General features: G+C 43.3%; 2 protein-coding genes across 3 annotated transcripts in view; both read left to right on the top strand.

The window, feature by feature from the left end:
• TARS3 (threonyl-tRNA synthetase 3) overlaps positions 1-14,250 on the top strand; it is a 49,803-nt gene extending 35,553 nt beyond the window's left edge. The window contains 7 exon segments of the mRNA XM_007472281.1: positions 833-970; positions 3,125-3,202; positions 3,288-3,388; positions 9,421-9,525; positions 11,961-12,033; positions 12,666-12,780; positions 14,102-14,250. Of these exon segments, the coding sequence (XP_007472343.1) occupies positions 833-970; positions 3,125-3,202; positions 3,288-3,388; positions 9,421-9,525; positions 11,961-12,033; positions 12,666-12,780; positions 14,102-14,250 (759 nt within the window).
• A 2,249-nt stretch (positions 14,251-16,499) lies between these two features.
• TM2D3 (TM2 domain containing 3) overlaps positions 16,500-25,374 on the top strand; it is an 11,538-nt gene continuing 2,663 nt past the window's right edge. The window contains exons 1-4 of one of the 2 annotated variants that reach the window (XM_007450271.1): positions 16,504-16,594; positions 17,003-17,080; positions 18,584-18,741; positions 23,927-24,101. In XM_007450271.1, the coding sequence (XP_007450333.1) occupies positions 16,504-16,594; positions 17,003-17,080; positions 18,584-18,741; positions 23,927-24,101 (502 nt within the window). Of the gene's footprint in view, positions 16,595-17,002; positions 17,081-18,583; positions 18,742-23,926; positions 24,102-25,374 lie in introns of both variants that reach the window. The other variant, XM_007450272.1, reaches the window with a different exon arrangement.

Here is a 25,374-nt window from a genome sequence, read left to right as displayed (position 1 = left end):
TTCATTCCTGAATTCCCAGCATCCAGCACAGTGCTGACAATGTAGGCAATTACTATCTGTTAGTGAACGAAAGGACAGGTATCCTGCAAATGCATCTGATTCCCTGCATTCCAGCCACTTCTGTTTCAAGCTGCCATCCTCTTGCTCCGGAAGGATCCCTACAGCTTCCTAATGGGTTGCTCTTCTCGTCTTGCCAGTCTTTTTCCCGTACTTCAAACAATCACATTGAACTGTGTTAGTCCCCTGCTGAAACCTCCACTGGTTCTCCATTGATCTCAGGCTAAAAAGTGCAGACATTACCCTGGCTTTGAAAGCACTGCATTTTCTCTGGCCCCAGCCTGCCTCTATCCTGACTGTCTGCCATGCTCCCTCTGTGCCGTCTGTCCCGTCACGTGCAGCTTCCCACAGCTGTCCTGCCCTGGCCCACTCCTCCATCCTGTGGGTCTTCACCCTCAGTGTTTCCTCTGCTCCGGGAGCTCCTGCCCTGCCTCCGTGGAGAACGCTTAACCTCTCCTCTGGCTGCAGCTTGGCCATCACTTCCTCTGGACAGCCGCCCTTCCTCCTGTGTGGCATTGTGCACGGAGAGGTACCCTCGCCTGGGTCTTCGCCCAGCCCTGCGCTGGACCATGGGGGCCTCCAGCAGCCTGTGTGCATTGGCACCTGGCGGGCGTCCCGTGAATATTCGAGTGAGGAAAAGACAACAACACGAACAGTGCTACTGACTATAGTAAAAGCACGCTTTATTTCTATCTGACAAGAAGAATGTTTTTTAATGCCATAAATAGGTTTAAATTTGGTGTTATTTAAGGTTTTTCATTTGCTTTGATTTCAGATTGAAGAAGAAATAAAAGGGTGTTTGCAGTTTTTGCAATCCGTTTACTCAACATTTGGCTTCTCCTTTCAATTAAATTTGTCAACAAGACCTGAAAACTTTCTAGGGGAGGTTGAGATATGGGATGAAGCTGAAAAGGTAGGGAGAAACAAAGTGTTACCCTTCATTTTTGTGAGTATGGAAAATACCTTGCATGAGGATGTGATGCTTTGCAATGGAAATTTAAAATTGGAAGTTCTGGGATAAACGTGCCCATTGTAGAATTTTGTTAATCCAGTTTTCTTCAAAACAATGATAAGAGCAGTACCTTATATTTGCTTCACACCTTAGTTTATATCAGGTTTTCATTTATACTCTTTTCAGTGCTGGTCACTAATAACCAATTTCATAAGTTTTTAAAGAAGTTCTCTGGCTCCTTCTTCAGCAGCTCTGGTTTGGCCTCTGCCACTGGAACTGATGTAGGTCCATCAGCTCCTTGGAGCTGGATTAACCTCAAACCTCTCTTGGGGGCTTCCCTAGTGGCGCAGTGTTTAAGAACCCGCCTGCCAATGCAGGGGACATGCGTTCGAGCCCTGATCCGGGAAGATCCCACATGCCACGGAGCAACTAAGCCCATGCACCACAACTACTGAAGCCCACATACCTAGAGCCCATGAGCCACAACTACTGAAGCCCGTGCGCCTAGAGCCCGTGCTCCACAACAAGAGAAGCCACCACAATCAGAAGCCCATGCACCGCAACGAAGAGTAGCCCCCGCTCACCACAGCTAGAGAAAGCCCGTGTGCAGCAACAAAGACCCAGTGAAACAAAAGATAAATAATAAATTAATTAATTTTTTTAAAAAAACCTCTCTTGGGTCCCACTTTCCCAGAGTTGCAGTGAGTCATTAGATCCCTAAGAACATTCCAGCCCCTCCCACATAAGCACAAGCAAACTGATGTGTCCAAAACCCAGCATGTCCCACAGTCTAGACCCTAGTGCTCTTGGGAGCCAGAGACCTGGCATGCGTGGGGCAGGACAGACAGCAGGGAGAAGAGGTGCTGGGCAGTGTCCCCGGGCCAGTCCTGGGAGCAGCGGTTCCAGCACTGCCCAGACGTCCCCTCTCCCCAGACCTCGTGTCAACCGGAAGCTTTCTTGGCCTCGGCCCCTCCCATCAGGCCTTCCTATCCCGGTGTCCCCAAGGAGAGGACAGAGCAGTGGACGCAGTGACCTCTGCTGTATGCTCTTCCCCCAAACCTGGCCTTTCTTTTGCTTTTAATTCCCTGGGAGTCCCTACAATCGCTGTTACCTGCTGTAGCAGGGCCTTGTTTTGTCTGAGAACATGGTTTCACAGTCTCTTCTCCCTTCAGAAACAAAGTCGGGGGAGGGCAGCTCCAGCTTGTGAAGTGCATCTGTGCAGGTGGCCTTCCCAGCCCTGAGCACAAGGGAAGCCTCTGCAGGAGGGTTGGATCCCTGAGGGACCCCCTGGGATCTGGCCAGGAGCAGCTCCTGACCTGCTCTGACTGAGGCCCTGGAGGAGGCTTTCTGGATGATGCTGGCCTGGCCCAAGGCACCACCACTGCTTTCCTTCCCTGTCAGGCGCTTCACTCCCAAATGTCACCCCCCTCACAGCTCCAGTGCGCTGGGGTGATGACAGGAGTCTGGCTGCTGTTCTGACAGTCTTCTGGCCAGGGCCTTAGGGATGCCTGGGTGCTTCCCAAAGAAGCCATTTTCACAGGGAATGGCCAGAAGACTCAAAGAGCCCTATCACTAATACTTGTGTGCACACCCCGTCACCGTCAGTGTGGAGCGGCCTCACTGTGAACTAACTTAGGTGACTTTACGTGGCTTAGTCTGGAGACCAGAGTGGGCCTCACGCTTCCACAGCCTCTGTGTCCCAAGGGGCCCTGCCCACCAGCTGCAGGCACAGAGGTGGGGGAGAAGCAAGAGCAAGTGCAAGGCCTGTCCCCCGGCCTTCTGAACACAGAGTGCACGAGGAACAAGGCCACAGCTTTCTTGCCTTTTATGGTGTGGAGGTGCCTCCTGAAAGGAGCTAGAGAGAGTAGGGCAGAGGGAGCCTGCATGGCGGAAGTGCCCAAAGTACCCCTCTATCACTTATCTGGAATTCAGTGGAACAGTTTAGTAAGTTATCTTTTTTCTCCCCCAATTAAAATGTGTATGTTTCTTGAGAGTAAGTACCATCTTAATTTTCTTTATGTAGACCTTGCTCAGTAGTTTATTGAATGTAAAAGAGGTTCAATAAGTATATGGTGATTAAGTGTAAGTAATGTTCTCTTCTTATTAAAAAAATAGCAACTACAGAATAGCTTGATGGAATTTGGGAAACCATGGAAGATGAACCCGGGAGATGGAGCATTTTATGGTCCTAAAGTAAGTAGACCATATGCTTCAAAAAAAAGTAAAATTTAACAGAAAAATAAAACCTGTCTCTAAGCAAACATCATTTAATTTACAGATTGATATAAAAATCAAGGATGCTATTGGCAGATACCATCAGTGTGCTACAATTCAGCTGGACTTCCAACTGCCTGTAAGATTTAATCTTACATATGTTAGGTGAGTGATTGAATGTGATAAATAATGTAGGACTCATATCTTAATTATTGTCATTTGAGCATTAGCAGTATAGAAACAAGCGTCAGTGAATGTCTGTCTGTGTGCAAGATACTCAGTATGTATTTGTTTACCTGGGCTTGTAATCTAGTTGGAGGTCAGCTTTAGTTTTCTGGTTAGAGCTATGAACAAAGGATGTGGAAACATGACCCAAACAGAGAAATCTCCCTGAGGCAGAGGGGGAGACTTCATAAAGGGCTGACCCTGGGTCTGTGTCTTAAGGATGGTATTTACCAGGGAAAGCAGAGGAAAAAAGGCAGTTTCATCACTGCAAACCAACAACTCCTTTAAAAATTTTTTTCTTAACTCACAGTAAAGTTGACTTTGTGTGTATATGTGTGTATGTGTACAGTTCTATAAGTTTTAAACATCGTATAGAGTGGTGTGCCCACCACCACGATTGTGGTTCCATCAGGCAAGCAAACTCCTGTGCTGTTCCTTTACAGTCACACTCTCCTCCCACCCCAGCCCTGGGCAGCCACTGACCTCCTCTCCATCACTTTCCCAGAATGCCACAGAAGTGGAATCATACTGTATATCACCTTTTGAGGGTGGCTCATCCTGTCAAGGGTGTGCATGGAATCAATGTGACTTGTCACCAGTGATGTAACCTCCATCACTTGGTTAAAAAAAAGTTTGCCAGATTTCCCCACTGCAGTTACTGTTATTCCCTTTCCATAATGTTGTTTGGAATTGAGATTTTCCTGGTGATGAATATGCTGAGTAGGTTTGACTTGCATCCCAGACATTGTTAATATTATATTGTGAGATGCTGGGTCTTGTTTAAATCCTAAGGGGATTGTTGACTTTTTAGCAGTCATTCTGCCTGGGCAGGTTCAGGCTGTAATTTCTAACCCGCCTTCTGTGGTTCCAACGTCAGCTCAGTTTTCTGAGCTTATACAGTCGGCCCTCTGTATCCATATCTGTATCTGTATCTCTGAAGCCCATGGATATGGAGGGCCGACTGGGCACACTGTACCAGCCATCGTATATAAGGGATATGAGCATCTGTGGATCTCGGCCTCAGCGAGGCCTTCTGTCCTGTGTGCACCACCCAGGGGCGAAGTCCCACAGTCCAATTCTCAAGGCTTTTATGTGCTGTTACGGTCAGATCCAAGCATGTGCGATGAGAGGTGAGGCCAGCGAGCTCATACACCCCTTTATGGGGCAGCTCTTCTGCGCCCCCTGCTCTCTGTATTTCCCTGACACTTTGATTCCCTGAAGTCCCTTTCTGTAGTCCTGTTGCCAGAACGCTGGGCTTTAGCTTCCCTGCTCCGCATGCTGTTTCCAGGGCTATCTGTGTCAGAGACCAGGCATCAGGAGGCCAGCCAGAGAGAGAGAGCACAGGGATTCACGTACGCTTGGGATCACAGCTGTTCGGGTCAGAGAGAAGGATCCCCTTCCTTGGAGTTTTAGGTGCCTGTTTAGTCTCTGTGCCACTGTGGGAATGCTGGGGGCTGGAGGAAGAGAGGAGAAAAAAGAAACAGAAGAAAACTCCAGGACGTCCCCCACCCCCACTTTTTCTGAAACTTAGCAGTTATTTTCTGGCTCTTGGCCAGAAAGTGAGGATTTCTCTTGAAGCTTTTCCTGTCAGTACCTGGTATGTATTCTTGCTTGTCGGCTGTCTTTGAGTCCAGGCCACACAAACTGGAAGACAAAATTACAAAAAACTAAGTGCAGTTTGGTGGCACTTCAGATTCTGGTCTTCTCGGCAATCCCCTGGCACTAGTCACTCCTCCCAGCCCTCGGGTGGCTGTTCTTCATGTTCTCTCCAGGGTCCACGTCTGCGTTCAGAGAGAGAGTCAGGTGTGGTATGCTTACTTCATTCTGCCTGGAAGCAGCTTCTTTTTAAAGACCATTCCACTGACTCGAATTAGACAAAAATCACAACATCATTTCTTTAAACTCTCCCCTTCTCACCATGTCCTGTTTTAGAGATGTGGTGTTGATTAGATAATGTGTTGAGATCTCTTTCACTCAAGATTATTAATTTAAAAAGTTAATTTAAAAAGGAAAAATTATTGGCATATTTTAAGTCTAATAATTTTTAATAGAATATTTTCCTAATAAGATTCTTATAATAAATGAACAACCACCAATTTCCCAGAGTGTAGGATTTTATGCAGTGATCTCAATTTATGTTCAACCAACAAAAATTTTATTTCGGATTCTCCAACTTGTGTTTTGATTAATGGTTATAGAGCTACACTGAGAGTTACATCCTGTGAGAAGGTAAAGAGCTGAAGAATAGTTGAAGTGTTCATACAGGGAGTTACATCAGGACATGAGAATAATAAAAATTCTCAAAAGTTAAAGGGGAAAGCACAGAACTTTCAAGAATAAATTCAGGCCTTTTGGAAAAGATGGTGTCTTAAGTTCATATCTGCAAAATCATCTTTCCCCAGTAACCTACCAAAATGAATAAAAAGAATTAGGGGTAGGGGGACTTTATGCAAAAATAACCCAACTAGTGCAACAAAATTTGAACACTACTAGCCATCCAAGGGGGATGTGGAGAAGCAGTAGATCAGGCAAGCCATCCACACATCCATCCATCTACCCATCCACCCATCCAACCATCCACCCATCCATCCATCCACCCATCCACCCATCCATCCATCCATCGTCCTAGGTGTTGTGTGGACAGTGGGGACTGGAAAGCAGAAGTGGAAGCAGTGGTCTGTAGGCCAGGTAAGAGATGATGACAGAACATGGTGGCAGTGATACAGAGATGAGAAAAGTGGAGGTATTTGGGGTATATTTTGGAGGTGGAACCAATGCGATCTGTTTGTGGCTTAGATATGAGGGGAGAAGAGGGAGGAGCAGCGAGGTCATCACCTTGATCAAGTAAGTTTTTTACCCAAGAAAGCAGGGGTGGTTTTGGACTTCCCTGGTGGTCCAGTGCTTAAGACTCCACACTCCCAATGCAGGGGGCCTGGGTTTGATCCCTGGTCAGGGAACTAGATCCCGCATGCTGCAACTAAAGATTCCACATGCCGCCAGGAAGATCCCGCACACAGCAACCTCAGCTAAGGCCTAGGTGCAGCCAAATAAATAAATAAATAAATATTTAAAAAAAAAAAAGCAGGGGTAGTTTAACATTACGAAGCATATTGTCACCCATTACCTTCAACAGCGCTGAAAGGCATTGGATAAAATGTGACATTCATTCCTGTGAGAGGAACAGAAATAAATTGTCCTGTAATGGTAAGGAGTATTTATTAGAAAACAACAATAACATCTCTACTTAGTTGAGAAGAAGGTGACTAGCCTATTTGTACTCTTACAATTGTTCTGGGATATGTAGACATATTGAAATAAAGAGTCAAATTTTCATTGTATGTAGATGCTAAGATGTCTAGAAATCCAATAGAATCAGATGGAGAAAAATTAAAACTGATAATAAAGTAAGGTACCTAGCAATAAGGTCAAAATGCAAACATCAATTTGCTTTCATATATATTAGCGACAGTGTACTAAAAAGTGCAATGGAAAAAAAATTTCAGAAACAGTAACAACAATAACAAAAACCAAGCAAAGGGGCTTCCCCAGTGGTGCAGTGATTAAGAATCCGCCTGCCAATGCAGGGGACACCAGTTCGAGCCCTGGCCCGGGAAGATCCCACATGCAGCGAAGCAACTAATCCTGTGTGCCACAACTATTGAGCCTGTGTGCCACAACTACTGAAGCCCACGTGCCTAGAGCCTGTGCTCCGCAATAAGAGAAGCCACCACAATGAGAAGCCTGCGCACCTCAATGAAGAGTAGCCCCTGCTCGCCACAACTAGAGAAAGCCCACGCACAGCAATGAAGACCCAACACAGCCAAAAATAAATAAATAAATTAAAAAAAAAAAAAACCAAGCAAAATATCTAGGAATAAACTTAACAAGGAACATAAATATATAATGTTTATTTGAAATATATACCATAAAACTTTATCAAAGGCAAAAAAAAAACCAGTTGTTTAAATGAAGATTCACACCACTGTTGGACTGGGAAGAATCAATATTGTGAAGATACGAATTCTCTTCAAATGTATCTGTAAATCTAATGTAATTCCAACTAAATCCACGAGGATTGTTTGTGGAACTTGTCATTAATTCTAATGTTTACCTGAAAGTATAGATGTGTAAGCATAGATTAGGTCACTCTTTGCCCTTTTTAAGACTAGACCTGATTTTAATTCTTTTAAAATAAATGATGGGACAGAAATTTCTGGTACCCAGGGGCCTGTGAAAGGATCATGCTGCTTCTCTTTCATTCCCTACACAGGCAACATTATGCGACATTCAGGAACATACCATGCTGTTTCCAGTTTGTAGAATGAATTATTTCTGCATATATCTGAGCAGGACTGGACTCAGGCCCCCCCAGCCCCACCCCAAAGCTTCTGTAGGATCTGACAGAGGATTTGGCCTGCAGTCAGTCTGCCGTGGCTCTTAGCAGAAATGATTGGCAATGACGATGTCCAATGAAAACTCTTTTGAAGTGAGTTTAATGAATGAGTCTCTGTTTTTGTCTGTTTGCCCTGTGTGTATATGTGTTTTAGTAGTGACTAGCTGGTACAACGTTTAGATAAAAATTTGTCCTAAGAACTTCGTAAGCATCACATATTATTACATTTGTTGCAGTAATGTGAAATTTATCTTTCTGGGAAAAGTGTGCACAGATCTTGGAGTGCCTGACTTTATTACAATTAACAGTTGTAATTTGCTTTTTACATCTTTTTCTGAAAGGGAGGAGAGAATTCTCAAATGTAAGGAGAATGTCATGAAGGTTTCAGGTCTGTAAATGGAATTTGACCAGTGGACTTCTGGAACAAGTATCAGGAGCATTTTGAAATATATCAGTAGTATGGGGGCGTAGTGTTTACAATATGGCAGTGTGTTTACAGTGGATGGTGTCAGGAATGGGTGCATTTGGACCAAACCAGGTTGGCTGTGAGTTGACATTTGCTGATGCTGAGAAAGGGTTATGTGGGAGTTCATTATACTATTCTCTCTGCTTTTGTATATGTTTTCAATATTTTCTAATAACTACTAACTAACTAACTAAGGTTGGTAAATTTTTTGCCAGCCACCGTGGTCATACCATTAACCCAAACTAATAGAATACCAACATATTCTATTACAGACTCCAGAAACCCACTTTCTTTACTTTTGCAATGTCTTTGATAATTGTTCAATAAATTAGTGGTGAAGTAAGCCATAGTTCAAAATAAAGTTAATTTAAAAAATATGATTTGTAAGATTGCCTCTCAATATGAGTAAACTGGTAGTTTCGAATAAAGCTGGTAGTTTAGAATAATCAGTAGATTTGTAACAGAGATAGTGATCTAATGTTACATTGCTTTTTCCTAGATGATATATTTTACTTCCCTTTGGTTTATAAAAGATACCATAGGGCTTCCCTGGTGGTGCAGTGGTTAAGAATACACCTGCCAATGCAGGGGACACGGGTACAAGCCCTGGTCTGGGAAGATCCCACATGCTGCGGAGCAACTAAGGCTGTGCGCCACAACTACTGAAGCCTGCGCGCCTAGAGCTTATGCTCCGCAACAAGAGAAGCCACCACAATGAGAAGCCCGTGCACTGCAACGAAGAGTAGTCCCCGCTCGCTGCAACTAGAGAAAGCCCACATGCAGCAACAAAGACCTAATGCAGCCAAAAATAAATAAATTTTAAAAATAATAAATTATTAAAAAAATAAGAAACATAATGCAAATAAAAGATAAAAGATAAAAAAAATAAAAAGATAAAAGATCTTTAAAAAAATAAAAGATAAAAGATATCATAATTTGAAAGAAAAAAACCCTTTATTTCTAATTAATGGCACATTTATGTTTAAAGATAATTTATGAGTAGTCTATTGTTTTACCTAGTTTGGGAAAATACCTTTTAAATATAAGGTAAGAAGATAAAGTTATTTATGAATCTTAAGAGAATAATTAAATGTATAATTTTCATTTTTTTAGTAAGGATGGGGATGATAAGAAGAACCCTGTGATCATTCATCGAGCCATTTTGGGGTCAGTGGAAAGAATGATAGCCATTCTCTCAGAAAACTATGGAGGAAAATGGTAAGTGATATGGAAAAGAAAAGCTATATGTCTACTGTTCTTAAAAATCATGTCTAAAAGATGAAATTAATATGAAAAAATTGGTGGCTTTTGCCTTATAATTAGCAAGTATCCAAACAGCAAATAAAAATTTTTGTGGCATCTGCCAGACCAGAAAACAAAACAAAGAAAACAGAGGCAGCGTGGCATAACACTATCATTTACCTTTTTGGGATCTCAGTAAAATTAAAGAGTAACCTTTTCACCTGTGTCAAACAAACCCCTCAAAGATCTAGCCGCTGGAACATATATGGCCCACACTCTCAGGGCACCATCTCTAGCTGTACTGCCCTCCTTCCTTCTGCTATGCTGTTGACCTCACAGCCCTGTGACCACTGACTTAGGAGGAAACATGTAAGCCTGGTTCACACATGGCCCCAAAGCCAAAGAGAACCGCTGCAGTGGCATCCCCCTCCAGGGATGGAGGGGGAAGGTGAATGCCCTAAGTGCAGGCTTTTGAGTGGTAAGTCTGGTCACCCTCTGTGCCTGGAGGGAAAAGTGTCCAGATGTGGGTTACATTGATGCGTGGGATCTGGTTATTGCTTTGGCCACAGGGTCAGAGACATAAGAGATACTTAGGTTGGAAACCAGATGACAAGTACATTTGGTATGTGGATGGTTGCTCAGAATGGGCCATGGGGATGGTATTGCCCGAGTCTGTGTCTGTCCCTTAGATTTTATTTGCAATCCTAGAGAAATATACTGAGGTGTCATGGGGGTGTCCAATCTATTACAGGTACAGAGAATCCAAAACCATAGATATGAATATGTGTGTGTGTGAATTAACATGTTTATATTTCTCTCCAGTTGATTCTGTTGTAAATAGTTAACATAGTGAGAGATGGTGGGTCTTGCAAGAGAGCAGTAGAACTAGGGGATCAGGAGATGGTTTGGGCACACCTCCCTGTGGAGACGCAGTACCACCCTCCACAGTTTACACAGCAAGCCTTTGGACACCTACCAAGTTGTGGTGGAAATCTCCCTGAGAAATAAAAGTAGAAATGTTTAAAATGTGGCTCTCTTGAGTTGGTAGGGCTGAAGCAGGGGTGAGAACAGAGCTCAAAAAGATACATTTACTTTTCATTTTATAATCTGTATTTCATCATGTATATAATTACATTTGTCACATGTATTATTTTGTTTTTGTAATTTAAGAATAAGTATGTAAAAACATGTATGCACAAAGTGCCATCTGGTAATAGTCCCCATGCATTTCCTTCCACCTTCAAACTAAATATGCTGAAGAAAAAGGCAAACATTTCCCACATCAAACATTGCTTATACCCACCTTTCCATCTTTTAAAACATTTTCATTTTGAGATAACTGTAGAATCATTTACAAAGAGGTCCAGCATACCTTTTACCAGTTTTCCCCAATGGTAACATCTTGCAGAACTGTATACAACATAACTGGGGAGTGACAATCCACCAACCTCATTCAGGTCTTGCATTTGTGCACATGTGTAGATTTGTGTACCCGCCAGCCAAGGTACAGGACAGTTCCATTACTTATAAGGATCCCTCATGCTGCCGTTTATTTTATGGCCACACACCTCCTACCCCATCCCTGTCACCATCCTCCAGCAGCCACTCATCTGGGCTCCATCTTTATAATTTTGTCATTTCCATAATGTTACATAAATGGAATCACAGCGTGCAGCCGTTGGAGACTGACTTTTTTCACTCCTTGGATGGAGTTGCCTTGAGATGCATCCGAGGCATCTCAAGTACCAGTCGTTGGCTCCCTTTCACTACTGATGGTGTTCTGTAGTGAGATGCACAGTTTGAGCATTCACTGGCTGAAAGGCATTTCGGATATTTCCAGTTTGGGGCTATTATACATAAAGCTGCTATAAATGTTAGTGTGCAGGTCCTTGTGTGAACATGTTTCCATTTCTCTGGGATAAATACCCAGGAGAGCGGTTGCTGGGTCGCATGGTCAGTGATGTTTAGCCCTTTCATCTAGCTGCCAACCTGTTTTCCCTCCCTTTCCAATCAAAATGCCCAGTTTCCCCTTTTGTCTCCTTTATTGCCTTTTTTTTTTTTTTTTTGCGGTACGCGGGCCTCTCACTGTCGTGGCCTCTCCCGTTGCGGAGCACAGGCTCCGGACGCGCAGGCTCAGCGGCCATGGCTCACGGGCCCAGCCGCTCCGCGGCATGTGGAATCTTCCTGGACCGGGGCACGAACCCACATCCCCTGCATCGGCAGGTGGACTCTCAACCACTGCGCCACCAGGGAAGCCCCTATTGCCTTTTAATATAGTTTGCTTTATTTCCACACCCCTCTACTGAACCTGCTCTCTTGTGAAGTCTTACTTAAAAAGAAAAAAGAGTCTTTGGTTGTTTTTTAATCTTGTAATAAATGGTCATTTTAAAAATACGTATTATATTTTTCAGGCCTTTCTGGCTGTCTCCTCGTCAGGTAATGGTCATCCCTGTGGAGCCAACTTGTGAAAAATATGCACTTCAGGTAAAATTAGAGACATTTATAGTACATAATCTTGGCATGTGGTCTGTGAACGTCATTGACTTGGAATGTTATTCGCACCTTAAAATATTGCATAACTAATACATTAATTTACCACCCCACGTTTTCAGTAAATGTTTTCAGTAACACCTCAGTCGTGTCTATGTAGCTGTATCAGAACTATTTTATTTCTTAATGTTTTTGAGAAATTGGTGTTTTAAAACATCTCATAGTTATTCTTTTCCTCGTGGCTCTATTAGGAAGAATACTTACATTATCTGTTGCTGTGTAACAAATTACCCCAAAACTTGGCAGCTTAGAACAACAAGCATTTATTATCTCAGTTTCTGCGAGTCAGAATCTGGGACAACTTGGCTGGGGATTCTGGCTCAGGTGCCTGGTGAGGCTTCTCAGAGGTCGAGGCAGGGGGAGTGACTCAGCCCTTTAACCTCATCTCAGAAGTGGGGTGCCATCACTCTCCCTCCACTGTGGTCACAGAGACCAACCTGGTACAAGGTGGAGGGGACACACAAGAGTGTGAATACCAGGGGGTGGGACCCTGGGGGTCATCTTGGAGGCTGGCCACCGCATTACCATACACAATGTATTAATGAAAGTGTCTCATTCTCTTATAGGTATCCACTGAATTTTTTGAAGAAGGATTCATGGCTGATGTTGACTTAGATCATAGTTGTACACTAAATAAGAAAATACAAAATGCACAGCTGGATCAGTATAATTTTATTTTGGGTAATCTAAATTTGTATATATTTTTCCCAAATGCTTGTGTTTTCACCTTAATTCCAAAAAAACCCAAAAAACAAAATAAAGAATATGGTATAACTTCTTGATTATGACAAATAGCTGTTGAATACTTATACACAAAGAAGAGTCTGTGATGTTCCTGGCTAGATACTTTTTGTTATTTGCCAGAAAAGAAGAGTTATGAAGTTTCACATGGATCCTGTGGTGTAGTATTACTAGGAAGAATTAATAACTCAAACTGACAGTGGAAAATGATCTTATCAGTAGAATTATACTCTGTATGTTTCAGTCATGTGATAGGCCTGAAATAATCTCCTTTGCTTTTCTGGTTTATTAGAAATCTTTAGGATTAAACTAATGACTAGGAGATGTTCCAAATTTAAGATGATCAAAAGAAAAGAAGTGAAAAAATAAAACGTCCTTAAGGAACATGAGTAATTAGATACAGAATCTAAAATTTTGACTGTAAAAATGATTCAAAATCAAGGGAAACTTATTTATATGCCTGCAGGCATGATATGGTTATCTGCTATAAGTTGAAAGTTTCTGTAGAAGGCAAAATAAATATGCACAGGGCTGTCCTATGAGCAATCTGTCATCAAAAGTGTTTGTTGTAGGTACTGTGATGCTTCAGTCAGCCTTCTTGTGGTGACAGAAATTTCAAATTCGCTTAGACACGATGGAATGTACTGGAAGGGAGTTAGAGTATCTCGTGCCATGGAAGGTAGAATTAAGTAGCCAAATCATTAGAAAAGTAACTGGAAGGGGAACTCAACCCTTACCAGGACCATTTCTCCCCATTTCTGTTCCCTGTTTTGATCTGCTTCTTTATGCTTCTCTTGATCTACTTTATTCCCCTTACTTGCTGGCCAGTATCTTTCTTCCAGACAGCAAGAAACATGGCGGCAGAATTCTGCATCATCTCACAATATGGGTCATTAGCAAGAACAAACCTTTTACATATATTCCAGAAAATTCTGTTGGCTGGTTGGACACGTGTCTGGTGCCTGCCTCTTGATTCATCAAGTGAGACAGGTGGAGTCAGGGGGTCTTTAGGAGCTCCCTCCTCCCACCTGTACTCCACGACCACCACAGGTGTTCTTGAAAACGGACAATAGAGAGATGGGATTAGAAGTCATTCCTTGTCTCAAGAAATTTACTCTTAGAGGATGACCAAATGGGCATTAGATTGATATTTGGTGATTAGTACTAAGAAGAAAACTTAATAAGACACATGCCATATGACTGCTGACTTAATATTTAGTAAATTGTTGATTGAAAATATATTTCCCTTCGTTTTCTACAGTGGTTGGAGAAAAGGAAAAGACAAATAATGCCGTAAATGTTCGAACAAGAGACAACAAAATTCATGGAGAGATTTCAGTAACTTCTGCCATTGATAAATTGAAGAATCTCAAGAAATCACGTACCCTGAATGCTGAGGAAGAATTCTGAAGTCCTTTCCTTGTGCTCACATCTGTGTAACCTTGTTCTGAACCCTGAACATGCATTTTCCTTAATTACCATTCCTACTTCTGAGAACTTAGGACCCACTGTCTGGTCCACTGATGGGCACAGTGAGAAGTGAGACAGGGAATGAGTGGCTGATATGCACAAAATCTGATTCACTAATGTGTCTGCGGACAATGAGAGGACAAGTGTGGGAAATTTTAAATTTCCCAAATATCTTGAGAGACTTCAATGGGAAAATGTCGTTCATCAAAGAGGGAAATACTAGGAAATGAGCATTATGAGATGTTACTGTTAAGAATTCTGACTTTCAAAAGAAGTTTCAAATAAAAGTCTGCAAAGCTTTTTGAATATGGGGTGATATCTTATTTTCTAAAAACATTATGTCTCAGGTATTTTTTAACTGAAGTTTTACTAAAGATCGCACTGAAACTTTATTTTTCTTATTTTTGGCTACACCCCACAGCATGTGGAACTTCCCTGACCAGGGATCGAACCCATGCCCCCTGAAGTGGAAACGTAGAGTCTTAACCTCTGGACCACAAGGGAGGTCCTGAAACTTTATTTTCAAAATTGGAATCAATTTGTTTTAACTAACCAACAATCACAAAAGAAGAAGCTAGTACTAAATATTGGATTACTAACAAAGGATTCTGAACTCAAAGAGATTCAGTGTTGTGCAATCTTCTGTAGTTTCCACTATAGGATGAGTTGCCATTTTAATGCCTCTAAATGACAACTGAACCTTATTTATCTTTAGAAAAAATAAACTCTCAAATAAAATGGGTTATGTAGTGCTTCCAGGGTTTCACCTATAGGTTTATACCATAATAATGTGCTCCCCTAGAGTTAAATTACTCTTCTGATGGGATGACATTCCACTGATTTACAGACTCAAGTGGATTTCTGATTTTAACTGAGAGGAATACCTTACTGCTCAGAACTGAATTAAAATGGCTTTATGTCAGTAGTGAATTTAGCTAGCAATCAAGCAGTATTTTTTGTTTATTTGGTTATGTGCTGTGGAATTCAAAATAAATTTAAGACCTGCTCTCTCTTCTGTACACACATCATTTAGCTTCCTGAAGAGTTGGAAGACAAACCAGTAGAGCTGACCGTGAACAACAGGATTGAAGTGCACGGGTCCACTTACCCGTGGGTTTTTTTCAATAGCAAATACTAGAGTATACATAATCCTACCCGCAGTTGGTGGAATCTAAGGAGGTGGAGTCACCGATAGGGAAGAACCGAATGAGGAGGGCCCGCTCTAAGTTACACTGTACCCCTCACCCCAAAGTTGTTCAAGGGTCAGGCCTGTGTGATGCTGGAAGGTGCAGATTGTGTGATGTACCTGTTTAAGCTAACTTTAATTGAGGCCAAGCACTATTCGATACATTCCTTGAATTCACCAAACGTGCTAGTGAGGCAGGGGGCGTCAGAAAACTCCCCATCCCCACCCCAGACAACCTTGTGTTGGGTGGGCGGGGAGAGGGAAGCCCGTGCGCAGCCCAGCACGAAAGTTGCTACGGTGGGAACAGGTGCGGAGGGAACAGGTGCGGATCGCTGTGCCGGCCGCAGGGAGCCGCGCCCTGGGAGCAGCTCCCTTCCGGGGCGGGCCTCCTCCAGGGGGGTCTGGGGGCCTGACACCCGCGGCCGCACTTCAGTCCGGCCTCTCCCCGCCTTCGAGGAGCCTCTCTGAGGACTGGTTAGACATCCGGGCAGGGCGGGCCTGGAGAGATGCTCGCGGGACGCTGCCCGGGCCCTGGGGTCGCGGGGAGTGGGTCCTTGGGGGCCACCTGGCACACCTGGGGTCCTTACCGAGCAGTCTGGGCCAGTTTCCTCATCTGTAAACAAGAGGCTTTTTAGTCTGACAAAAACGTAACGTCGTCAAACCTCCGCACGGTACCAAGCGCACAGCAGCAGTTTTTGTCTCTAAACGTACAGATCCGGCCACAGGTAAACAGCGGCCAACTTCCCACATTTCCCCGCCTCTGCTCTCGATCCCTCAGGTGTGACTTTCGGGGTCCAGGTGACCTTTCCGTGTCTCCAGCCGCCGGGGTAGAGGTGAACGCCTTGTCACAGGCGCTGGCAGCGCTCAGGCACCTGGCAGCCCTAGGAGGCGGGGCGCGGGGAACTCGGGAGGAGGGACCGCGCCTGCGCCGTGGCCCCCCCGGACCCGCCCCCCCGCCCCCCTCGGCCCGGCGTCCCCCGCGGCCCGGAAGTGCTTCCGCTGGCAAGATGGCGGTTGCAGGGTTCCTGCTGTGGGAGCTACGCCGCCTGTGTCGAGTGCTGCTGTTCCTCTCGCAGTTCTACATCCTCTCGGGCGGCGGTGAGTTGGGGGCAGGGGTCTGCGCCGGCCAGGGCTGAGGGGTGGGGAACTCAGGACCGCGGGGACAGTCGGCCTGGGCCCTTGGGCCGAGGCTGAGTGCGGGCGGAGGGCGCGGGTTGCTTCAGCCGAGTCCGGCGCGTCCTGCCGCCGCCCCTCGGCTCAGGGAGCCGGATCCGCGAGCCTCGAACTGTGGGCCTGGGGGCTCGGCTGGGGACGCGGAACTGGGTCTCGGCACCGCGCGTCGTCTCCAGTTGCCCGCAGACCTAAATTGGTGTCGACCCCGTTGGGTTTCATGTTCAGTTTCCCGGCGGTCAGGCCGAGATGTGTGCCCGAGCAGCTGTGGGCCTGGCGCAATACACACACAGCCTGAGGTCTTCGTTTCTCTAATCATAGGGTCCTTCAGTGTAGAGCCTTCGCAGCCGCTGGCTCAGTCCGACAAGGATCCGGGCCCCACACGTACGTTCACAGTAGTGCCCAGGGCAGCAGGTACTAGACATTTTCTCTTCTAGTAAACGTGTATATTTGTATCTAGTGGTCTCTTCCTTTTCTTTTTGGATAAAATTTCTTGTAGAATATGAAATCACTTTCCATGTTTTGAACATTTTATTGATTGCATTTTAGATTATGTGAACTAAAGGCAGATGCATACCTTTTCTGTAGACAGTCTTGGTATTTCAATACCTTCTGACATTCCTGTCTCTTTTTCCAGTCCCAGGCTCCCCATTTCCATCTCTTTATTTCAAGTTTTTTCTTTTTCCACTTCATCCATCAAGACAACCTTCAACCAACGCTTTCCCTTCAAAAAATTTCTTGTGCTTTTGGAACCCTGTTCCTGATGTTGGATATTATTAAAGGCTCCCCCAGGGCTGTGTGAAATGGAGGGATTGCAGAAGGACTGGTACAGACCTTGCTTCTATCTCTGGTGGTGCTGCTGGGAGGTGGAGCAAAATATTCACCTTATTGGGTTTCGGTTTTCTCATCTTTTTAAGGTGGTGGGGTTGTCCTGGCCCTGTAAACTCTTGGCTTTGTGATTCTAAGTGCCCATCCTCCAGCCACAGTAGTAATAGGAACAAAAGAAAAGAAAATTTTCTTTTCTTTTGTTCCTATTACAAAAGGGTATAATAGGAATTATACCCTTTTGTAAGTATACCCTTTTGTAGGTATTTTGTAGAATTGCCCACTTAATAGTGACTTTAAGTAGGACCAGTTTTAAATGAGTATTAGTGTGTTTTGCTAAATGGAACTTTGGTCTCTCTAGTTTCATCCCTTTAGAGTTCCATTACTTCGGTAAATTGAAACTGACAGACGTATTTTACTGATTCTATAAAAGACTACTAGAAGACAGCAGCATACTTGAGTTTAAAACATATATTCTTTTGTAGAGAAAGCACAAGAATTTTTTACTCTCTTGGACGTTTTTGAATGCTTCTCTTCCTGAGAATACTGGTTGCAATTTTGATCCTCTCTTAAGTGATAGTAATATATTATACTCCCAGCTAGGCTGGCTGGAGAAACTTACTGCAACCCACTGAATATGTTAATAATATAAAGAACTATTTTGAACTTTGTCACTGTAAAATTGTAAATGTTACTTGCAGATGGTGGCTTGTTGAAGTACCAAAGTGGAATAATGACAGGACGTTTTTCTAGGGTTGGTACCTTGTTGTACCGATTGATTCACTTAGAGGGTTAGGGGCTTCACTTACAAATTCGTGAATTCAAGTGAAAAGAACATTGGATTGGAAACTGAGAGGTTTGGGCTCTGCTTCCAGTTTTGCCCTCCCTCTGTGATCTTGAACGAACTTTATCATCTGTAAGCCTTCGTTTTTTTCATCTTGTAACATGATAGACTTTTTGAGGTCCTAATTTATTCCTAGCACTGTATATATGTTATGTTCATGATTGTGTTCCTTAAGCTTAGAAAATTGCTTTCCTCTGTTATTGTAATCAGTATTCCAAGAGAATAAGCTTCTCTCTCACCTCTCACAGAAAGCACCGATATCCCACCTTATATGATGAAGTGTCCGAGCAATGGTTTGTGTAGCAGGCTTCCTGCAGACTGTATAGAGTGCAAGACCAATTTCTCCTGTGTCTATGGGAAGCCTGTCACTTTTGACTGCACAGTCAAACCTTCTGTTACCTGTGTTGTAAGTACTACAGCTTACTTATTCTTAATAAACTGATCATAAAGCTCGAGTTATAAGTAGAGTTTAGACTTGACTTTGGAGGAAATTCAGAAAGTGCTCTGCTTTTTAAAAGTAAGATTTGAGGGGCTTCCCTGGTGGTGCAAGTGATTGAGAGTCCGCCTGCCGATGCAGGGGACACGGGTTCGTGCCCTGGTCTGGGAAGATCCCACATGCTGCGGAGCGGCTAAGCCCGTGAACCATGGCCGCTGAGCCTGCACGTCCAGAGCCTGTGCTCCACAACAGGAGAGGCCACAACAGTGAGAGGCCCGTGTACCACAAAAAAAAAAAAAAAGTAAGATTTGAGGAATAAAGTCAACTTTATCAGAAGATGGAAACTTCCATCTCCAAGTAAGGTTTGGTTGCAAGGGTTCAGATAGCAATTTTTTGACATAAGGATAAATTGAAGCAATTGTCAGACTTCTTACAAAAAGTAGGAAATAAAAAAGGCTCAAACGCACCAACTGTTGCCCATTAGAAATGACCCTGTTACAGTGGTCACACCTGCAGTCCATCTCTGATATGTTGACAGCCAGGAAGGAGCCTACAAAGGCTTCCACAGTCAGTGTTCCTTAGTGTGCTCTCGGGATATCTACTTCAGAGCCACAGACTCCTGGAGGCAGCCCCACACGTGTTGAATGTGACGAGGGCAGGGAGACTCGTGTATCTGCATTTTTGAACCGTTGGACCAGGGAAATTACTGCAAACTTCATTGTAGTCCCAGCATGTGGGTGAGATAGAGAGTAGAAATGAATAATGAGGCAGTGTTTTACTCTTGGACCTGCCATGACTAGCTCTGTGATTTAATCATCTGTCTCTTGTTAAGTCAGGAGATGGGCCCAGAACAGCTTTCCTGTAGTGTTTCCATGGCGCCCTCTTTCTGGGAGATGGTCAAGGAGGAAAACACAGATTCCATACCATATTCTCTATCTCTGTCTTTTTTCTTTTTTTTTAAGGGAAGCAGTAGGAAGTAAGATTTTTCTTTTAATTAATTTATTAATTTATTTATCTTTGGCTGCATTGGGTCTTCATTGCTGCACACAGAGTTTCTCTAGTTGCGGTGATTGGAGGCTACTCTCGTTGCGATGTGCAGGCTTCTCCTTGCGGTGGCTTCTCTTGTTGCGGAGCACGGGCTCTAGGTGCTCAGGCTTCGGTAGTTGTGGTGCATAGGCTTCAGTAGTTGTGGCTCGTGGGCTCTAGAGTGCAGGCTCAGTAGTTGTGGCACATGGGTTTAGTTGCTCCACGGCATGTGGGATCTTCCCGGACCAGGGCTTGAACCCCTGTCCCCTGCATTGGCAGGCGGATTCTTAACCACTGCGCCACCAGGGAAGCCCACCATATTCTCTTTTGCAGATTCCTTTTGAACCAGCGATTCTAACTTACTTGAACAAGATACCTTTCCCCATCGGTTCTTTGGAACTTGGTCTGCAGAGGGGTAGATTAGAAAGTTCCTTCCACCCTCAGGCTCTTTCTCTATTTCTCCTGAGGTCTAGTATCAGGAGAGGGCATGAGGGAGGCTTCACTCCAAAGGGGAAATGAGATTTTATGTGTTCTCAGTGTCTGGACCTAGTGTTTGTAACTGTCAGTATTTGTCACTTTCTTGTATCAGAGTTACCCTTTAAAGTGTGCTGGAAAATTGAACTAGTTGCCGGGTAATCTTCATGACTGCCCTTGGATTATCAGTTAGTCTCTTCTGCTGTATCTTACATAGAATTTTCTCCCTACTTACCTAATGGTGAAACCTGTTTGAAGGCTTTTGAAATTGCGTACTTCATGGGTCTGGCAGATAGTAGGTACCTTGTGAAAAATGAGAAAACTGACGGCTGAGGAGAGCTTTTCCAGAATTAGCCTCTGTTGTTTGCCTCAGTGTCTTTGACATTCATCTCTCACAGCTGGTTCCTGAATGAAACATAGTTCTCAATTTCTTCCTTCTTTAGGTGTTCCAAAAACAAGTAGTTTCATTTAGTGCAAAATAGCAGAGAATAGGAGAAATTACAAAGCTTAGGGAAGTTTCTTAATTCCTGGGTCCTGGTCCCTGGTGCATCCTCACCCCTTGGCTGAGATGTGCTCTGGATGGGTTCCTTCCCTTCTCCTCCCCAGGTGCTTTCACCTCACCTGCTTCCTGACTAGCCAGTCATTGCGAATCCTGTAAAGTAGCAGGTGCCCAGCCCGCAAGTGTGGCATTTGAAGGCGGCCTCAGGAGCATCTGGTGGTCTGTTTCTTCTTAAAAATGAAGAGCAGTCAAATAATTGGCTGTCAGGAGCCACGGGCCCCAGGACTACTGCAGTCAGGTGATCTGGGGCAGGCCGTGCATTCTTCCCTTGTTTGTTTAATGACCACCTGTAGGATCCTGTCTCGCTAAATAAGTTAGCATTTCCGGAAGAAATAAGCTGTAACCATCTGCATACGCAGGTGCACGTGCAAATGCTCATCCTTCGCTGTGCTGCACTCAGGTCTCTCCCTCCCTCCCGCACCTTATTTTGAACTTCATATTAATGGAAAGATAGAAGCTCTTCTTGTCCTTCTAATGCGTACTGCATAGGGACTCAGAGCAAGGGAACCTTACCTGGATTACACTAGTCAAAGAAATTGTTTTATAACGGCCCTGTTAAGTATATAAATAGAAATTAATGCAAAAATCCTGCAACCCCTTTCATATCAGCTAGCTCCTGCTCCAGCTATGATGGGAACTATCAAGCCAGTTACCTCAGCTGGAAATGTGCTTGATAGAAATGCTGCTTTCTGTTCCTTGCTCAGTCTGCTAGTGTATTTGAAGCAAGTTTAATCCTTCAGGTAGGTTCTGTATCCTTACTAATGACAGCTGTTGCACAAAGGGAAAGGTAAATCTTTTTACTACACATGAGCTTTTGTTGGGATCTATACTTTTTTGTGGTGTGAAAATGGATTCAGTAAATGCTGAGGTGCCTGTGTAGCTATATGGAAAAAAGTGGAATCCTGTTTTATCCAAAGTAAATTCCAGATCAAAGATTTAATGTGAAAAAGTGAAACCACACAGTACCAGAGAAAGCATGAGATAGTTTTGTTATAATCTCAAAGTAGGGAATATTTTTCTAAGTATGAAATAAAATTTAGAAGCCATAAAAGAAGGAATTGATAGATTTGACTACTAAAAATTAGAGATTTCTGCATGACCTAAAAAAAAGCATAAAGGCCAAAGATAAATGACAAACTAGGAAAAAGTATTTCTAACACACGTGACAAATAATGCACTAATATCCATAATATATAAAGACTTCCAAAAAGCCAATGAGAAAAAGATGACAGTCCTGTAGAGAAATGGTTTTAGGACATGAACAGAGCTTTCATAGGAAAGGAAATAAAATTGGACTTTCAGTGCATGAAAAAAAGTTTAATTTTTCTCATGATTAAGTACAAATCAGTGCGTTTTTTAAACTATCACATTGGCAAAACAATCAAAAAGTTTAACACTCTGAGTTCTTAAGGGTATAAGGGACAAACACTCCTGTATCTTGTTAGCAGACGGGTAGGTTAGTCAGCCTGTTGTGAGCACTTTGTCTTATCTCTGAAACTTACAGATGCACATAAGCTTTGACCCAGCAATTCCATATTTAGGAATTTATCTTACAGATATTACATATTGCACGTGTATGCAAATACATATGCCTAAGGATATTCTTAGCTGCTTTGTTCACACAGGCAAGATTGGAAACAAGCCAAATGTACAAAAGAGAACAGTTTAATTTATCGTCCACTGTGTAGTGAAATAAATACATTGCAGCCATTGAAAAGAACTAGACAGCTCTAGGGATATTTATCGATATCTATAGAATTAAGCAAAAAGTAAATATCAGTGGGAACATTAAATTAAAAAAAAAAAAAGAAACGTATCTGACGTAAACGTGCCCATGCATAGAACAGACTCCCTGGAAGGCCAGGGTGGGTGAGCGATGCTTGGTGCTGGGGAGGGCAGTGCTGCTGAGGGCTGGGCTGCACCAGCCTCCTCCTCACTCTCCTGTTTTCTCCGGGAGTTTGTACCACGTAAATTTATTACCCAGTTTTAAAAAACTCTTGATAAGAAACGTGTTATGGATGCATCACTAGAAATATGCAGAGACTTAAAACAATATTGCTTAATTCATGCGGTGCCTTACTCAGTTTCAAATACTGTCTATAATAGGAGCTTTGCATTAATCAGAAAAGTTAATAAGTATAATACTTCCAGAGGTGATTGTGTTATCATTTAAATATGATTTTGAAAAATATTTATTACAGTATAATGTCAAGTGGATACAAAATGTTTTCAGTATAATTCCACGTATGTAAATCTGTACTATAGGAAGGAAAAATGAAAGAAGATTAAAAGTGCTTGTCTCTGGAGAGGTTACAGGTTTTTTCTGTAATTTCCAAATGTGCAACATATAAGAACATGGACTGCTCTTATAGGCAGAAAACAAAATAAGGACATTTAAAATTGAAATGAAAAAAATCTCTGGTCTCAAAGTTCAGGGCCCACACACAGTAAACACTTGCTCGTCAGCCTCTCTATGCAATTCTTTCTAAGTTGGGTGTGGTTTTCTGGGGCTGCCTATGGGTCCGTCCTGCTGGGTGCTTGTGGGTGTGTCACAGCAGTGACAGCCCTGGGGCTCTGGGCCACTCGCAGGGCGGCTCCTAGGGAAGAGTTGAGACCCGGTGGCCAGGCTGTTCCTCTAGGAACAGGGCTCCTGCGTTCTGCACGGGCTTGCAGATCCGTGACCTTGAGCAGAGGGACTCATCTGCCCTTTGAACTGTCTGTGACTCCGAGGCTTTATAAAGTACATTTTCCTTTTTTCTGTGTTATAAAAGTACACATGTGCATTATTAAAAATTTAGCCAAAGTAACAATGATGAAATAATCTTATCATTCTGAAATAACCTTTGTTACTTTGATGTGCATTTATCTAGATATTTTTTGTTAGGAATATATTTTTGGTTGTATATTTATGATCATAGGATCATAGCATATACATTTGTATTGTGTACATATTGGTTTGATACCTGTTTTTCTGCCACTTCCTCCTAGGTCATAAAGTATTTTAGACACTTGGTGCCATATGACTGTGTAGTTTTATTGACCTATTAACAAACTACTGTATTATGATTGAATAGTTCTGTGTCCTTTGGTGCGTAGGATCAAGACTTCACATCCCGAAAGAGCTTTGTCCTCAACATGACTTGCAGGTTCTGCTGGCAGCTTCCAGAAACCGACTACGAGTGCTCCAGCTCCACCAGCTGCATGGCGGTGTCCTGCCCGCGGCAGCGCTACACGGCCAACTGCACCGTGCGGGACCACGTCCACTGCCTGGGTAGGTCGGCGTTAAGGAAATCTGTGAGCAAGATATTTTTCTCTAGGCTTATTTATGGAAATGTAACCAGAAACTTGAGAATTAAATTTTAATTGTTTCGTCAGAAATATTTATTAGCACTATTTTTAGTTATGCCAGTTCTATTTTAAAATGTAATATTTGATAAAACAAAAAATGTGTAACGTATAAAGCATAGTGTATAATTGAGTTTCACCCAAATTAACAACTAAAGCAGCGTGATGCCATTGAAACTACCAGAGTGTGTTTCCTGCACCCAGTTACCCTGCCTCTTCTTCAGAGGTAACCACCCTTTTGGATTTTCTTATCATCTCACTTCCTTTTCTTTGAATTTTTTGTAGTTCTACCACATGAATGTACTAGAATATAGTATGGTAAATTATTTAGTAGTGCATGTTTTAGAATTGTATAATATAGACTCTTTATGGTCTTCTGAGACCGTCTTTCAGCATCATGGCTCTAAGATTCTTCCATTTGTCTTCTCTTACTACTATTTTTTTTTTTACTTCTGTATAATAACTTGTAAGATTGTATCATAGTTTATCCTTTCTCCACTGTATTTGGATTATTTACAGGTTTTTTCCTTACAAATTGTGCTGCTGTTAAAGCTTTTGTCCATGTCTCCTGGTTGCACATGTCTCCTGGTTATACATGTCCATGTCTCCTGGTTGCACATGTTTGTCTGGCATACACTCTCTTGCATGTGTTATTTTCCAGGACAGTTGTATCCGTTTACATTCCCACCAGTGGTACACAGCTGTTCGTGATGATCCACATCCTCTCCAATACTTGCTTGTTTTTGTTTTGTTTCTTTTCTTTCTGCGGTACGCGGGCCTCTCACTGCTGTGGCCTCTCCCGTCGCGGAGCACAGGCTCTGGACACGCAGGCTCAGCGGCCATGGCTCACGGGCCCAGCCACTCTGCGGCATGTGGGATCTTCCTGGACCGGGGCACGAACCCTTGTCCCCTGCATCGGCAGGCGGACTCTCAACCACTGCGCCACCAGGGAAGCCCCACATCCTCTCCAATACTTGTTATTCCTACGTTTTTTTTTTTTCTTACAGACTTCTAGGAATTCTTTTATATTTTGGGTAGTAACCTTTTGGTGTCGGTAACATCCTGTCCCAGATTTTAACTCCCCCCCCCCACCGCCCCTTTCTTTTGGTATCTTTTGAACAGAACTTTAAATTTTTAGTTAGTTGAAGTTTTTAGTCTTTCAGAGTTAGCCCTCTTTTGTTGTAAGAAATCTTTCCATA

The sequence above is a fragment of the Lipotes vexillifer genome, unplaced genomic scaffold (assembly GCF_000442215.2).
Source record: "Lipotes vexillifer unplaced genomic scaffold, Lipotes_vexillifer_v1.1 scaffold688, whole genome shotgun sequence".
NCBI classification, from domain to species: Eukaryota; Metazoa; Chordata; class Mammalia; order Artiodactyla; family Lipotidae; genus Lipotes; species Lipotes vexillifer.
Note: the sequence above shows the minus strand (reverse complement) of the source record. Positions and strands in the feature narration are given on the sequence as shown.